The sequence below is a fragment of the Trachemys scripta genome, chromosome 4 (assembly GCF_013100865.1).
Source record: "Trachemys scripta elegans isolate TJP31775 chromosome 4, CAS_Tse_1.0, whole genome shotgun sequence".
In the NCBI taxonomy this organism is placed as follows: domain Eukaryota; kingdom Metazoa; phylum Chordata; order Testudines; family Emydidae; genus Trachemys; species Trachemys scripta.
Genome location: NC_048301.1, coordinates 136,870,529 through 136,887,359, shown reverse-complemented (window position 1 = coordinate 136,887,359; position 16,831 = coordinate 136,870,529). Strand labels below are relative to the sequence as shown.

The 16,831-nt window shown below is 43.7% G+C and overlaps 1 protein-coding gene across 3 annotated transcripts in view; it reads left to right on the top strand.

The window, feature by feature from the left end:
- The window catches only part of KDM5B (lysine demethylase 5B), a 135,492-nt gene that overhangs the window by 38,625 nt on the left and 80,036 nt on the right, over positions 1-16,831 (top strand). For all 3 annotated transcript variants that reach the window (XR_004645415.1, XM_034767759.1, XM_034767758.1), the window contains exons 7-8: positions 1,335-1,516; positions 15,986-16,148. Coding sequence is in view for 2 of the 3 variants with exons in the window: in XM_034767759.1 (XP_034623650.1) it covers positions 1,335-1,516; positions 15,986-16,148 (345 nt within the window). In the remaining variant the exon portion in view is untranslated. The remainder of the gene's footprint in view (positions 1-1,334; positions 1,517-15,985; positions 16,149-16,831) is intronic.

The following is a 16,831-nucleotide window of genomic DNA, read 5'->3' as shown; positions in this document are numbered from 1 at the left end:
TAAGTTAAGGGCCAATGTTGGCAAAAGGACAAATGGATATAAACTGACCATTATTAAGTTTAGGTTTGAAATTGGACAAAGGTTTCTAACCATCAGAGGAGTGAAGTTCTGGAATAACCTTCCAAGGGGAGAAGTGGGGGCAAAAAAACCACCGACTTGTTTCAAGACTGACCTTGATAAATTTAGTATGATTGAGATTGCCTACAATGGCACATGGCCAAGACATGACTGCTATTAGCAAATATCTCCAACGGTTGCAGATGGAAACTGGAGGAAGAGGGCTCTGAGTTACTACAGAGAATTATTTCCCAGCTGTCTGTGTAGTGGGTCTTGCCTATATGTGCATATATATATATATATATATGACTGATTGCCATATTTGAGGTTGGGAAGGAGTTTTCCCCCAGATCAGATTGGCAGAGACCTTGGGGTTTTTTTGCTTTCCTCTGCAGTGTGGGACATGGGTCAGTTGCTGGTTTGCACTAGAATGAATGGTGGATTCTCTGAAACTTTGAAGTCTTTAAATCAAGATTTGAGGACTTCAGTAGATGAGTCAGAGGTTATGAGCTTATTACAGGAGTGGGTGATTCAGGTTCTGTGGCCACAATGTGCAGGTCAGACTAGATGATCATGATGATCCCTTCTGTTCTTGAAGTCTGAGTGTGTGAACACAGTGCAATCTTTCTCCAATGGAAATGACAATTCCTATTCTTGATTACTGTTTATCTTTGAAAACTTCAGGTCTTTCAGTTAATTCCCCCTTATGCAGTAGCCTACTCCTTTTGGGATCTCACTGTTGTATTGACAGGATTTTCAAACCATTGGTTTTTTGTTTCTTGTTGCATTTGTCCCTGAAAACAGCATTTTTTATCGCTATTACATTTCTCACATAATGTGAGTAGCAAGCACTTATGGCAGGGTATAGTCTACGATTTCCCACAAAGTCTAGATTATTCTCGGACTGTACCCTAAATTCCTTCCTAAGGTGCTGTCTGATTTTCGTTTAAATCAATTGATACATTTACCAATATCCTTTGCTGAGTCTAATACTTGGATTGGGTAGTGGTGAAGGAACCAAGGGTAGTTGGTTGCTCCACACCCTTTATATCCTCAAGCTGGGGAGGGCTTGATGCTATGCAGGGAGCCGGTGCAATCAATGGACATTGTTGGCCAAAGCCTTCCAAACTCCAGTGCATATGCATCAGACTTGGAACACATATAGATAACACATCTCGAAGAACTTCAGTTACTGAACAGGTAAGTTACTTCAATTTTAGTTATTTACTTGATGTGGCTTAGACCAATGACTTTTTTTTTTTCTCTTCCACTTTTAGGAATATCTTGATAGTGGCTGGAATTTGAACAACATGCCTGTGATGGAGCAATCTGTACTTGCTCACATCACTGCAGATATATGTGGAATGAAATTGCCCTGGCTTTATGTAGGAATGTGCTTTTCTTCATTTTGCTGGCATATTGAGGACCACTGGAGCTATTCCATTAACTATCTGCACTGGTGAGTTTTGGGGAGGAGGGGGAAATAACCCCAAACCCCCACTGATTTGTAGGGACTAAGTCCAGGTTGTAAGTGCATAGATTTTTAAGGCTGAAGGAACTCTTATGGTAATCGAATCTCACCTCCCGCATAATACGTACCATAGAATTTCACCTAGTGAAATCCTGCATCACACTCAATAAATTGTGGTTGAGCTAGAGCCTGGCTTTTAAAGACATCCACTCTTGATGTAAAGACATCCCTTGCTAAGTTGTTCCAAAGGTTGCTTATCCTCAATGTTAAAACTTGTACCTAATTTCCAGTTTAAATATGTCTTGCTGTAATTTACAGCTATTAGATCTTTGTATTATTTTGTCTGATAGATTGAGTTTTGTGCTGTCAGAAATCTTCTCTCCACATAAGTAGTTGTTGATTATGATCAAGTCAGCTCTTTAATCAACACAATGTTGAAGGGAGCCATTCTTCTTAGCCACAAAATAGATGAATGTCCTAAGTCTCTCGCTGTGGGGCACATTTTCCACATCTCGACTGCTCCTTCTAGCTCTTACTTGAACCCTTTCCAGTTTTTCAATGTCCTTTTTTAAAAATGTGGTCATTACTGGAAATATAATTCCAGTCATGATCTCACCAGTGCTGTATGCAGAGATAATACCACAGTCCTACTCCAGTATTCCTCTGTTGGTACATCCAAGAATCGTATCAGCCCTCTCCCCCCCCCCCCCCCCAAGTAAAGGACTCCTTAACCCAGCCAGAGACATCTGAATAATGCCATCTACTTCACCTGCAGTATCGAAGAGGGTGGAGATCTCTTGTATTAATTTTGATGGAATATAGGGCTCAGAGAAAGTGTGACCTGAAACACAGTTTCACTGTGACCTGAAACTGCCCAGTATTAAATATATGCAGTGTTGTTGTAATCTCAGGATGTTAGAGAGACACAGTCATATCTTTTATGGGACCACCTTCTGTTGGTGAGAGAGAGCTTTCGAGTTTACACAGAGATCTTCTTGGTTTTAACTCAGCCTACTTAGTTTCCATGGCAAACACCATTAAACATTCTCTTAACCTTTTATTAAAAACTACAGAAAAAGAAGGGGAAAAGTTAAAGTATTTGAAATATAATGTATTAAATAAGGCCTTTATTTTAACCATAATCCAATTCCCTTTTTCTTTAGATGTAGAGTGATTTTTTTTTTATAGGGATTTGACAGTTTCTTAGCTGGTATCAACAATGGTAATAACTGTCCTTTTTGGGAAACAGTGAAAAAGCTTAGCAACAGCAACAGTTCTAGCCCATCTTAAGTCCAATCCCTTTTCCTAGAAGACAAAACAAAACAAATGCAAGTAAAAGGAGAAAGAAGAGAACAGTAAAGTTAGAAAATGCAGCTTTTATCTCTGGTGTTGACTTTCGCTTGCATCCTCACTGCTGGAAAAACACAGGCATAGCACACAGTTTTATCAGCCACTCCAACAAGTGGCAAACTTGTATCTGCAGTGGGCAGTTTAGGGTATCACTTTTAGCTGCCTCTTTGGTCACAGGCTCCCAGCGGTGTTGCAAAATATACAGTTTTGGATGGCTAAGCCAGACTCTTATTAGAAGGAAAAAAGAGGGATAGGAAGAGAACATAAATGATGTGGGGAGAGGACAAAGTCTCACATCCCAGGCGGTGGTCAGGATTTAGCCAAAGCCAGTGAAGGTGGCAATGTCACCTGAGTCCCTTGCTCTGGCCTGGTCAGTCGGGACCAGAATAACGCATACCCAATGGTGTAACAGTGGATCCTAGGGTCTCAGGATATAGTGGAGGTGACAGCTATCAAGGTAAAGCTCGCTTCTTCTGGGTGTTTACACAATGTTTACCATAGTAGCAGCATAACTCAGAAAACATGGTGGACCAGATGTGACATTTGTTTCACTCTCTATGGCTCCAGATCAAGTGGGACAAGTTCTGTTTTATCCCCTTGTCAGAGAATGTCCTTTAGTCCAGAAAGCTTGCCACTGTGAAATGATGTGGTCAGAAATGAAGGGGCTATCTGTGCAACGGATAGAGGATTTGCACCTGATTTCTCTTTTATCTGTGCAGTTTTGAACTACTTACTATACATAGAGTTCTGGACTGTCTACAGCATCCATAAAGGTTCACCTACATGCTCTATTAGTTTATTACCCCCAAGCACCCTCCTTATGGTTACTTAAAGGCCTGACCACTCTCTTTCCTTCCATGACATAGCTTGTCATAGAATCATAGAATATCAGGGTTGGAAGGGACCTCAGGAGGTCATCTAGTCCAACCCCCTGCTCAAAGCAGGACCAATTCCCAACTAAATCATACCATGTTCCTCTCTAGGAATTGAGTTTTGCTACTAACAAAACTCATGGAGTTCTGTCCTCCCCGTTTTGAGCCCCAGCAGGGTTAGTCCTTGGATCACCAGTCTAACAAAATGGCCATTCTGATAGCTGTCACATCTGCCAGGAGGGTCAGTGAGTTGCAGTCACTGATGGCTATAACTCCATATGCCTCACTGCACAAAGACAAGATGGTCCTTTTGTCAGGAACTCAGCTGGCTCCAAGTGCAGTTACCTGGCACCCAATGAGAGCGGCTGAGCTCAATATCTTTCGCTAAGTGACTGTGCTGATTGGACATGAGCCAGCAGATCATCATTCAAGCCTTGTAGCAACAGCAGCACAGAGGCTGTTCAATGCATTCTGTGCGTGCAGCTGCACTGGACCTGCTTCTTGTACTGATTCGTGCTCCAACCTGCAACTGTTCCTGTTCCAGGCCCAGTTTCTACCTTCCTCCAAACCTCCTGGCTCTGACCACTGGCTTCTCTCCTGACCATGGCTGCTGCCTGTAGCCACTGACTCCATGACTCCAGTTCCCTCTTCCTGTTCTGCTACAACCTCTAGACCTGACTCCCATTCTGACCATTAGTTTGCACCACCTACACCCCAGTGTGTGACAGTTTGAGCAGCCTGCTAAAATACAAGATGGGACATCACCTCACAGTATGGAGGTACCCAGCAGGAGTCCAACTCACCCTCTCTAATGTTGTCGTAGTCCTATATGATCTATGTAACCAGGTCACCATGCTACATTACAGAATGCAGTCCTTCAGTCCCAGGTGCAAGTCCAGACTCCTAATCCTTGCATCCTCATCCCATAAGCCCCAGGTGCCCCTAGCTGATAAGTTTGATGGGGACCGTGCCAAATTTTGGGGGTTCTTAACTCAAACAGAAGATGGCACTGATTAATGGCCACAGATGTACGCCAGGGATCAGTTCTGAGTGGGATTAGTAATTAGTCTGCTCATCAGAGAGGCCCTGAAGTGGGTGTCTTGGCTCTTGGAGGGGTCCAGTCCTCTTTTTTTGAACACTTGAACTTTGTATAGGCAATGGCCGGCATCTTTGATGTCTCTAATTGAGAACATTCTGCAGAAGCTGCTCCCCATGCCCTAAAGCAGGGACCCCGGTCCATTGGTAAGTATTTAGCTGAATTTTAGTGTCTGGCCACAGACACCCCACTTTAGGCAGGGGCTCAGTGACTATCAAAGATGAACTAGCACTGGGAAACTTCCATTTAATTTGGGAGACCCAAGAGCTCCATGTCCACCATATGCACACTGTTCTTGATCAGCTTTGCCCAAAATCAACTTGACGCAAAACCTGAGAAACACAAATTTGACAAGAATACTAGGGTGTTTCTGGGCCTTGTCATCTCCTAGTGGCACTTGTCAGGGACCCTTGGAAGATGGCTGCTATCGCCAAGTGGAAGGTGCCCTCAAATATATATGGGGTACAGTGGTTCTTTAGGTTTGCAAACTTTTACCATTAATTCATCAAAGGCTTCTCTAACCTAGTTGCTTCTATAACGTTGCTTCTCAAAAAGGGGTTCATATGGTCCACTGACACACAGACACACAGGTGGATTTTGACCACTTGGAAAAAAAACATTCCTTCCTGCCCTCATTTTGACCCATCTAGACCCCACAAAGACCTTCATAGTCCGGACCAATGCCACAGACATCATGATAGGCGCAATCCTCTTGCAGTTCACAGGTCCTCACCAGATGCCCCATCCCTGCACTACCTTCTCTCGGGAAACTGACTCCTGCAGAGAGAAATTATGATGTACAGGATGAGGAGCTGCCTTCAGAGAATGGCATTACCTCCTTGAGGGGGCCTGCACTCCTGCCAGGTTGGGACAGATCACAAGAATTTGGAATATCTGCAGACAGCACAATTACTCAACCAATATCAAATTCACTGGGCCTTTTTCCTCTCTTAATTGACCTTACAGTTGTGTAATGTCCAGGGACTAAGAACGAGAAGGCACCTTGTCCTGCAAGGACAAGTAACATGAAGTGGAACAGAATCTCTCAGGACCATCCTTAAACCCTCCACTTAGTCTATGGAACCATCCAGTGGTCATCTGATGACCACTATGCATTCTCTGCTCCAAGGTGATCTGTTTGTGGTCCCAATCTGCAGGTCTCTAGGAATCACCAGTACCTCCCCAGATTCAAGGTTTTGCCTGCAACAAGACCACATCTATTGTGGGTATCACCTCTGCATTCCTGAGGGCAGGTCCTGGCTTCAGGTGCTAAGACTATGTCATGACTTACCCATGATGAGTCCTTTATGTCAGTGTAAAACCTGGAACATGATTGCTAGGTACTGCTGGTGGTCAATCCTACAAACAGATGTTCAGTCATGTGACCTTTGCACCTGCACGAAGAAACCACAAGCAAGTCCATTGGACCTCCTTCAACCCCACCCCACATATCCATGTTCATGGTCCAATTTTTCTATGGATTTTATTGTGAAATTACCGTGCTCTCAAGGTCACTGTTATCCTGACTGTGGTGGTGGTTCTAACCAAGCTGGCCCATTTGATTCCCTGCTTCACAATTTCATCTGCCTGTGAAAACCACACCAGTCTTCCTGGAGCATGTCTTCTGGTATCAGCATGCTGACATGCATAATTTTTGGATTGAGGTCCTCAATTCATTTCTTTGTTCTGGCAGGAATTTCTCCAACCCTGCACCAAGCCCCTTAGTGTGACATCCCACCATCTACACATAGATGGCCAAGATAGAAAGAATCAGTCAGAACTTGGAGCAATATCTGCTGTTTTTTTGAATTTCCATCGGGATGATTGGCTTCCACTACTGTGTTTGGATGAGTTGGCATACAACTTTAACCCATGCTTCCACTCAACAGACTCCCTTCTTTGCGAATTTCAGTTTTCACCCAGGTTTCATCTAGACCTACCAGAAGACTCTGTCATCCAAGCAACCATGGTCCTGGTCCTCCAGCTTAAACAAATACACCAGGACCTTAAAGAACACTTACTGGCTGCTAAAGGATCTTATAAGGATGGGGGAGGGATAGCTCAGTGGTTTGAGCATTGGCCTGCTAAATCCAGCTTTGTGAGTTCAATCCTTGAGGGGGCCATTTAGGGATCTGGGGCAAAAATCTGTCTGGGGATTGGTCCTGCTTTGAGCAGGGGGTTGGGCTAGATGACCTCCTGAGGTCCCTTCCATTCCTGATATTCTATGATTCTATGATAAGCTAACCAAAAGAGATGAGCTGCCCCAGCCTTGCTGTAGGGAATAAGCTTTGGCTCTTGACCCAGAACTTGTGAACTGACCACCATTACCTGGGTTCATTTTGGATCATTGAACAAATAAACTTCAGCTCCCAGAATCTCTCAAGATTCATCGCATCTTTTGTGTTTCCCTCAAGATGTTCATTGACAGTCTCTTCCCTGACCGGGTAGACCCAACCCCAATAATAATCCAGGAAGAGGAAGAATGCGAACGGATTCCAGATAGGTTAGTTAAAGCTCCAGTATCTGATAGACTGGAAGGAGTGTACAGGCCAGAGGAGTGATCTTGGGAGCCAGAAGATAATGTTCACACTCCTGACCTCCTTCAGAAATTTCACCAATGATACCCTGACAAGCCAGGGCTGAGAACCCCATGAGGGAGGGGTACTGTCAGGAGCTCAACTGGCTGCAGGCACAGCCACCTGGCAACCCAATGAGCTCGTCTGGGAGCAATAAGTTCTCATAGAGTGACTGTGCTCCCTGATTGGATGTCCAGCAGATTACACTGGTCTACAGTTTTTGAGAAGTCGTCTGCTTCAGAGATAAAATGTGCTATTTATTATGTATTTTGATGTGCTGAATTCAAATATGACAATTAAAACAACTGATTGGCTACTGTTTCTAAGATATTTACGTTTTTACATTTTATGTCTATGTATATAGTGTAGAGTTTGAATCATAAATTGTAAACCTAGGTCTTTCCATGTGTTTATGGTTGCTTTACATGATAATATTTCACCTGTCCTGTTTATGTAACACTTTAAAAATCAGCAAAAGGGTTATATAAATAAAATTTATTATGTAACAAAAGGCAAAAAACTATTATGTACATAGTTTAGTCCTATTCAGTGTCTACTCGGCGCTTCTTGGTTTGTCTCTTGTATTCATTAAATGGAGCATCTCTTGTCACTGTCCAGCAATAGTCTGCAAGCATTGATGGGCTCCATTTGCCCTGATAGCGTTTCTCCATTGTTGCAATGTCCTGGTGAAATCGCTCGCCGTGCTCGTCGCTCACTGCTCCGCAGTTCGGTGGAAAAAAATCTAGATGAGAGTGCAAAAAATGTATCTTCAGTGACATGTTGCAACCAAGGCTTTTGTATGCCTTGAGGAGGTTTTCCACCAACAACTTGTAGTTGTCTGCCTTGTTGTTTCCGAGAAAATTTATTGCCACTAACTGGAAGGCTTTCCATGCCGTCTTTTCCTTGCCATGCAATGCATGGTCAAATGCATCATCTCCAAGAAGTTCACGAATCTGAGGCCCAACAAAGACACCTTCCTTTATCTTAGCTTCACTTAACCTTGGAAATTTTCCACGGAGGTACTTGAAAGCTGCTTGTGTTTTGTCAATGGCCTTGACAAAGTTATTCTTCAGACCCAGCTTGATGTGTAAGGGTCGTAACAAAATCTTCCTTGATTCAACAAGTGGTGGATGCTGAACACTTTTTCTCCCAGGCTCCAATGACTGTCGGAGTGGCCAATCTTTCTTGATGTAGTGGGAATCTCTTGCACGACTATCCCATTCGCAGAGAAAACAGCAGTACTTTGTGTATCCAGTCTGCAGACCAAGCAAGAGAGCAACAACCCTCAAATCGCCACAAAGCTGCTACTGATGTTGGTCATAGTTTATGCACCTCAAAAGTTGTTTCATATTGTCATAGGTTTCCTTCATATGGACTGCATGACCAACTGGAATTGATGGCAAAACATTGCCATTATGCAATAAAACAGCTTTAAGACTCGTCTTAGATGAATCAATGAACAGTCTCCACTCATCTGGATCGTGAACGATGTTGAGGGGTGCCATCACACCATCGATGTTGTTGCAGGCTACAAGATCACCTTCCATGAAGAAGAATAGGACAAGATCCTTTTGACTGTCACGGAACATGGAAACCCTAACATCACCTGCCAGGAGATTCCACTGCTGTAGTCTGGAGCCCAACAGCTCTGCCTTACTCTTGGGTAGTTCCAAATCCCTGACAAGGTCATTCAGTTCACCTTGTGTTATGAGGTGTGGTTCAGACGAGGAGGATGGGAGAAAATGTGGGTCCTGTGACATTGATGGTTCAGGACCAGAAGTTTCATTCTCTTCCTCTTCCTCGTCTGACTCAAGTGAGAATGATTCTGGTGCATCCGGAACCGGCAGTCCTTCTCCGTGGGGTACTGGGCGTATAGCTGATGGAATGTTTGGATAGGCCACTTTTTCTTCTTCTTTCCCAACTGGAGGCACCATGCAGAAATAACAATTGCTGGTATGATCTGTTGGCTCTCTCCAAATCATTGGCACTGCAAAAGGCATAGATTTCCTTTTCCTGTTCAACCACTGGCGAAGATTTGTTGCGCAAGTGTTGCAGTATATGTGTGGGGCCCACCTCTTGTCCTGATCTCCAATTTTGCAGCCAAAATAAAGGTGATAGGCCTTCTTAACCATAGTAGTTACACTGCGCTTTTGTGATGCAAAAGTCACTTCATCACAAACATAGCAGAAGTTATCTGCACTGTTCACACAAGTATGAGGCATCTCTGCTCACTTTGGCTAAACAGAAATGTGTCCCTTTGCAAAATCAAACACTGACAAATAAGAGAGCTGTATGATTTCTAGAGCTGATGGGCCATTTGTTCAGCAGAGTGATGTAAGCTTCGTTATGATTGCATCATCCATGACTTCGAGGAATAACATGATGCAATTCATATCATGTATGATGCAATACCAGCTTCAGATTGCATCATTCATTGTTTTGCCTAAAAAGCAAGTACTGCCCAAACCGAGTCATAGATTTATTCATAGATCCAGTCAAAGATGTATTTTAGTCATTTCTGGTTTAAATTGAGATCCCTTCCCTTTATAACTCACTTATCCTCCGCCATTCCCAAGTCAAGGGTTGTATATACTGACCCAATAGCATATCTTGAAAACTAGAGCCAATCAACAATTTTAAGCATCATTTTCGTTCAGTGACCCAGAATTAGTAAAGTTAGACTACCTTTATTTCAGAAGCATTTTGGCTGTAGAGCAGTGTTATCATGTAAGCCATGTAGCAACAGCAGCACAGAGGATGTTCGATGCATTCCATGCCTGCAGCTGATCCAGACCATTTTCCCGTACCGATCCATTCTCCAAACCCATGCCTGTTTCTGGTCGAGCCCCAGACTCTTCTCCTAACCCCTGGCTCTGACCAACTTGCTCATCTCCTGACCACAACTTTGGGTCTGCTTTAACCAATGGCTTGTCTCCCAACCACGACTCCAGTTCCACCTTCTGGCTCTGCTCAGACCAGTATGGCTGACTCCTGTTCTGACCACTAGGTCGCACCACCTACACCCCAGTGTGACACACCTCCATCCCACCCCAAGTCTGTTTCCATAGTGGTCATAAACTTCCACAGGTTTTCACATAAGCCAATTTATATCCCTTAAAGTGTGGTATGGTTAAAGAGACTGTAGAAATGGCACTTTCTTAAACAGCATATCTGCTCTCTCTGAGTGTTCAGAATCTTATTTGTTTTGATTAGTGACATTTTATCTTTTATTCTTCCTAGCACTTTGGCTATGGGAAAGGGAATTGAATTCCATTCTTCCTCATACATCAACAGGATTAACCAAGTTCCTATTGCAAAAGTCTGTTACCATTTTTTTAACATCCTTTAAAATGTGGACAACTAGAGCTGTACGCAATATTCCAGTATTGGTCAGACCTGTGCAATACAGAGATATACCTACTCAAACAATAAGGAGTCCACTTTTTACCGTTGAAAGCTTATGCCCAAATAAATCGGTTAGTCATTAAGATGCCACCGGACTCCTCGTTTTTGTGGATACAGCCTATCACAGCTACCCCCTGATACTTGATACCTACTCAGTAATCCCCTGTTTATACAGTCAGGGAGAGCATTAGCCCTTTTTGCTACACAATCCCACTGGAAACTCATCTCAAGTTACTTGTCCACTATGTGACTCCCTAAATACTTTCCAGCACAGTCCCCCAGACTGCAGGCATGGCTCGTTTTCCTTGTTCCTAAGAAGAACATAAGAATGGCCATATGGGATCAGACCAAAGATCCATCTAGCCCAGTATCCTTTCTTCTGACAGAGTCCCAGATGCTTCAGAGGGAGTGAATAGAACAGGTCACTTTATTGAGTGACCCCCTTTCCCCCCCCCCCCCCCCCCGTTGCCCTTTCTCAGCTTCTAGCACTCAGGTTTATGGACACCCTGAGCATTAGGTTGCATCTTGGCTAATAGCCATTGATGCACCTGTGCTCTGTGAATTTACCTAATTCTTTTTTGAACCCTGTTATAGTTTTGACCTTCACAACATCCATTGGCAACAAGTTCCACAGATAGATTGTACAATGTGAGAAGAAGTACTTCTTTTTGTTTATTTTGTTTATTTACTGCATATTGTATTTCTGCAATATCATCCTTGTTCTTGCCAGATTCCGTGATTAGGTCCTGCCTCATACCAGGCCTCTGATACAAGGGCTTATGTTTCAGGCTCTCTTCCTACTACACCTAATAATTTCATTGGGTTAGTCCTGGTTCATGTGTTATTTAAAGGGGTAAATGACACTTCCTTATTCATTTTCTCCACACCATTCATGATTTTATTAGGCTTTTATTGTATCCCCTCAGTAGTCGCTTGTCCAAGCTGAACAGTCCCAATCTTTTACATCTCTCCTTATATGGAAGCTGTTCCATCCCCCTAATCATTTTTGTTGCCCTTCTCTGTACTTTTCCCAATTCTAATGTATCTTTTATGATGGGGCAACCAGAATTGCTTGCGGTATTCAAGGTGTGGGTGTACCATAGATTTATATAATGGCATTATGATATTTTCTATCTTACTATCTATCCCTTTCCTAATGGTTCCTAAAATTCTGTTAGCCTATTTGAGTGCTGCTGCACAGTGAGCAGATGTTTTCAGAGAACTGTGTATGATGGCTCCAAGATCTTTTTTGAGTGGTAACAGCTAATTTAGACCCCATCATTTTATATGTATAGTTGGGATTATGTTTTCTAATGTGCATTACTTTGCATTTATCAACATTGAATTTAATCTGCCATTTTGTTGCCCAGACACCCAGTTTTGTGAGATCCCTTTGTAACTCTTCACAGTCTGCTTTGTAACTAACTATATTGAGTAATTTTGTATCAGACATACAATTTTGCATTTGGCTGTATTAAAACACATTTTGTTTGAAAGGACCTAGCTTACCACGTGATCCAGGTTGCTATGTATAACTGCCCTGACCATCTCCTCATTTACCATTCCACCTGTATGTGTTCTCTGCAGATTTTATTGGCAGTGGTTTTATATTTACCTCCAGATCATTTATGAAAATGTTGACTGTCATTGGGCCTACAGCCTCTCTAGAAACATCCCCATTTGATGCCACTACTTTTTGAGATCTGTCAGTTACTGATATTGTACATTGTTAATTTTTTAATCAGCATGTCATGTGGAACTAAGTCTTACACAAGTTTGACATCTGTGCAGATATCTTTATTGACCAAACTTGTAATCTTAAACAAACCAGATTTAATTCTTTCATTAACTACACTTGTTTTCCATAAAACCATGTTAACTGACATTAATTATGTTCCTATCCTTTAGTACTTCATCAACTGAATCTCTTATTAGCAACTTACCAATTTTTTGAATTTTGAATATTAGCATGAGCACTTATCCAATTTCCTGGAATTTCCCCTATTGTCCAAGATTTATTAAAAATTAACATCAGTGGCTGGAGAACTCATCAGCCATCTCTTTTAGGACTTTTGGGAGCAAGTCATTTGGGCCTGCTGACTTTAAGAATATTTATCTCTAGTAGATGGCATCTAACATCCTTCTTCATTACTAATGGATTGGAAAGTAATTCATCATTCTCATCTGATACGAATATTCCATCCTGCTTCTTTCCAAATACAGAACATGAATACTTGTTGAACACTTGTATCTGTTACATAAGAACAGTCATACTGAGTCAGACCAAAGGTCCATCTAGCCCCAGTATCCTGTCTTCGGACTGGCCAATGCCAGGTGCAGAACAGGTAGTCATCAAGTGATCTATTCCCTGTTGCTCATTCCCAGCTTCTGGCAAACAGAGGCTAAAGACACCATCCCTGCCCATCTTGGCTAATAGCCATTGATGGACCTATCCTCCATTAATTTATCCAGTTCTTTTTTGAACTGTGTTATCGTCTTGGCTGTAACAACATCCTCTGGCAAAGAGTTCCACAGGTTGACTGTTCTGCATCTTTAACAACAATTTTATCATGACTATCTAGTGTTGGTCCTATATTCTTGCTAGGATTTCTTTTGTTCCTGATATGTTTTTAAAAAAATTTCTTCCAGCATTGGATTTTTCCTTGATGGTTTTTACCTTTCTTTATCCATTTTCTGTACTTCACAACTTCTAATTTTATATGCATTGCTATTTGTTTCCCCCTTTTCCATTTGTTATACAGTAACTCCTCGCTTAATATTGTAGTTATGTTCCTGAAAAATGCTACTTTAAGGGGAACAATGTTAAGTGAATCCAATTTCCCCATAAGAATTAATGTAAATGGGGGGTAGGTTCCAGGGAAATTTTTTTTGCCAGACAAAAGACCACACACACTCACACACTCTCTCTCTCTCCTTCTTTTAAACAAACAGTTTAATACTATACACAGCAATGATAATTGTGAAGCTTGGTAGAGGTGGTGGAGTCAGAGGGTGAACGAGAGTGGGATATTTCCCGTGGAATGCCTTACTGCTAAATGATGAACTAGCACTTAGCTGAACCCTCAAGGGTTAACACATTGTTAATGTAGCCTCACACTCTACAAGGCAGCAGGAATGGAGGGAGGAGACTCAGCATGGCAGAGAGAGAGACACATACCATGTGTGGGAGAGAGAGAGAGATGTGCCTTGCCCCTTAAGTATCCTGACCCCACTTTAAGTACACTGTCTTTAAAAAGCAACAGAGGGTCCTGTCTTTAAAGTAGATCAGCAAGTTGAGACAGCAGCTGCTGCCAGCAAGCTCCCTCCGTCCTGAGCCCTGTCATGTCCCCCCCATTGCTCTGTGGAGATGGGTTATAGGAGCAGGGGGAGGGAGACACCCTGACATTAGCACCCCTCTTTTCCCCTCCACCCCTCTGCACAGCAAGCAGGAGGCTCCCGGGAGCAGCTCCAAGGCAGAGGGCAAGAGCAGCACATGGCAGTGAGGGGAGGGACAGCTGAACTGCCCGGCAGTTGATAGCCTGCTGGGCAACTGCTGCACAGGGAACTTAGGGGAGCTGATAGGGGGCTGCCAGCCCACCCTGGTTCCAAGCCCCCACCAGCTAGCTCCAACGGGCTGCTCTTCCTGCAAGCAGTGAACAAAGCAGGTGGCTGCCAAACAACATTATAAGGGAGCATTGCGCAACTTCAAATGAGCATGTTCTCTAATTGATCAGCAACTTAACAACGAAACAACATTAACCGGGGCAATGTTAAATGAGGAGTTACAGCATATTGCTTCTATGGTGATTATGGCTTAGCCAGAGGTTGTCAGGCCCCAAGTGGAATTTGTTGCATTGCAGTGAAAGAACACGAACATGAGCAGATTTGCTCTTGAGGCAATAAAAGTGGAATTCCACAATACACTTTTATAGGCAATTTCAGTTAAGTCTGAAGAAAGAACCTATATTATTAAATGTTAAGAGTTAGGGCAGTGGATAGAGCAGGGCTGGGCAAACTTTTTGACCCAAGGGCCACATCTGAATATAGAAATTATATGGTGGGCCATGAATGCTCACAAAATTGGGGTTGGGGTGCGGGGGAGGGGGGCGGTGAGGGCTCTGGAGTAGGGCCAGAAATGAGGAGTTCAGAGTGCAGGAGGGGGCTCTGGGCTGGGGCAAGGGGGATGAAGTACTGGCGTGTGTGTGAGGACTCTGGCTGGGGGTGCAGGCTCTGGGGTAGGGCTGAGGATGAAGGGTTTGGGGTGCAGGAAGGTTGAGACCAATGGATTCAGAGCGTGGGAGGGGGATCAGGGCTGGGGCAGAGGGTTGGGTGGGGGAGGGGTGTCTCAGGGTTGCAGGCTCCGGGCAGCACTTATCTCAAGCAGCTCCCAGAAGCAGCAGCATGTCCCCCCCCCACCCTCTTCCAGCTCCTACGCGGAGGTGCGGCCAGGTGGCTCTGCTGCGTGCTGCCCTATCTGTAGGCACCACTCTGCAGCTCCCATTGGCCGCAGTTCCCAGCCAATGGGAGCTGTGGGGGGCGGTGCTTGGGGTGGGGACAGCATACGGAGCGAAGCCCCCTGGCTGCCCCTATGCGTAGGAGCCAGAGGGGGGACATGCTGCTGCTTCCAGGAGCTGCGTGGAGCAGCCCCTGACCCTGCTACCTGGCTGGAGCGCCAGAGCGGGGCAAGCCGCAGACCCCTCTCTCCAGCGGGAGGTCGAGGGTCAGATTAAAATGGTTGGTGGGTTGGATGGGCTGTAGTTTGCCCACCTCTGGGATAGAGTCTTAGGAGTCGTCTATGTGATGGGGTAATGCACTTTATGGGGGTGTGATTTCTAAAGTGCACTAATGTGTTATGTATCAATTGGTCTCTGTAGACTAAAGGTTCCCTAGTATACTTGAACAATATTGTTTCAAACGGTGCTACCTTAAAGTGCACCAGTAAGATCTATATGGATAAAGTAATGCACAGCATGTTAGTGAGCTGTAGAAATCACACCCCTGTACAGCACGTTACTCCACTATGTAGAGAACCCTTAGTGCACTCCTGAATAGTGCTTATTTAGCATCTTTTCCGTACAATGTGTTGTGAAGCAAGAGCCTGTAAATGTGAACATACAACCTTGTTTATATTTAGCACCCCCTTTTTTTAAACTTGCAGGGGGGAACCGAAAACGTGGTATGGAGCCCCGGGGTATGCAGCTGAGCAGCTGGAAGATGTAATGAAGAAGCTGGCTCCCGAGTTATTTGTGTCTCAACCTGATCTTTTGCATCAGCTTGTCACCATTATGAACCCAAATACGCTGATGGCCCACGGAGTGCCCGTATGTCATTGGAGTTCTGTGCTCATTATCTTTTATCTCCTCTTCTTTTATGTTGGTTTCTTCTGTAAGGTTGACAATTTAAATAAATTGTTAACACAACTTTGCAGTAGCTTATGCATGTATTGCACGCTATAGAAATAATGTATTGGACGAATTACATTTGTTTGAGCTGGTATAATGGACTGGTTTGAAAGGATGGGCCATCTGTCATTACTTTTTCGACTCACTTAAGATGATTATTTCACATGCTCTTCTCCAGAGAGATCTGTCTCAATGGATTTCCATTCCTGGGTCCATGTTCCACATAAGGTGGTTTGAGTTTTTGAGGCACTTGTGGAGGCTTGTCAGGTGCCCTTTAGTTGGACACTAGAACTCTTGGCTGCCCCCTGTTTGTTCCAAGCTTATTTCATTTCTGATGGTGTTTGGAACACAACTTCCCAGCAGAGGGAGGGGAACCATGACTTCTTTGTAGATCTTCCCTGCTGTGCTGAATAGTTTGGCAGTGCCTCATCTACATCCTTCCTCTCTCATATTTCCTGTCATTCTGAGTCATTATTTACCTATTAAAGAAAATGCATCACTCACCATCCTTCCTCTCAGACTTTGAAAGGATGTACTTCCCATGTACTTAACTGGCTTTTGAAAGGAGCTGACTTTGGAACCCAGTGGAAACATAGAGGGAG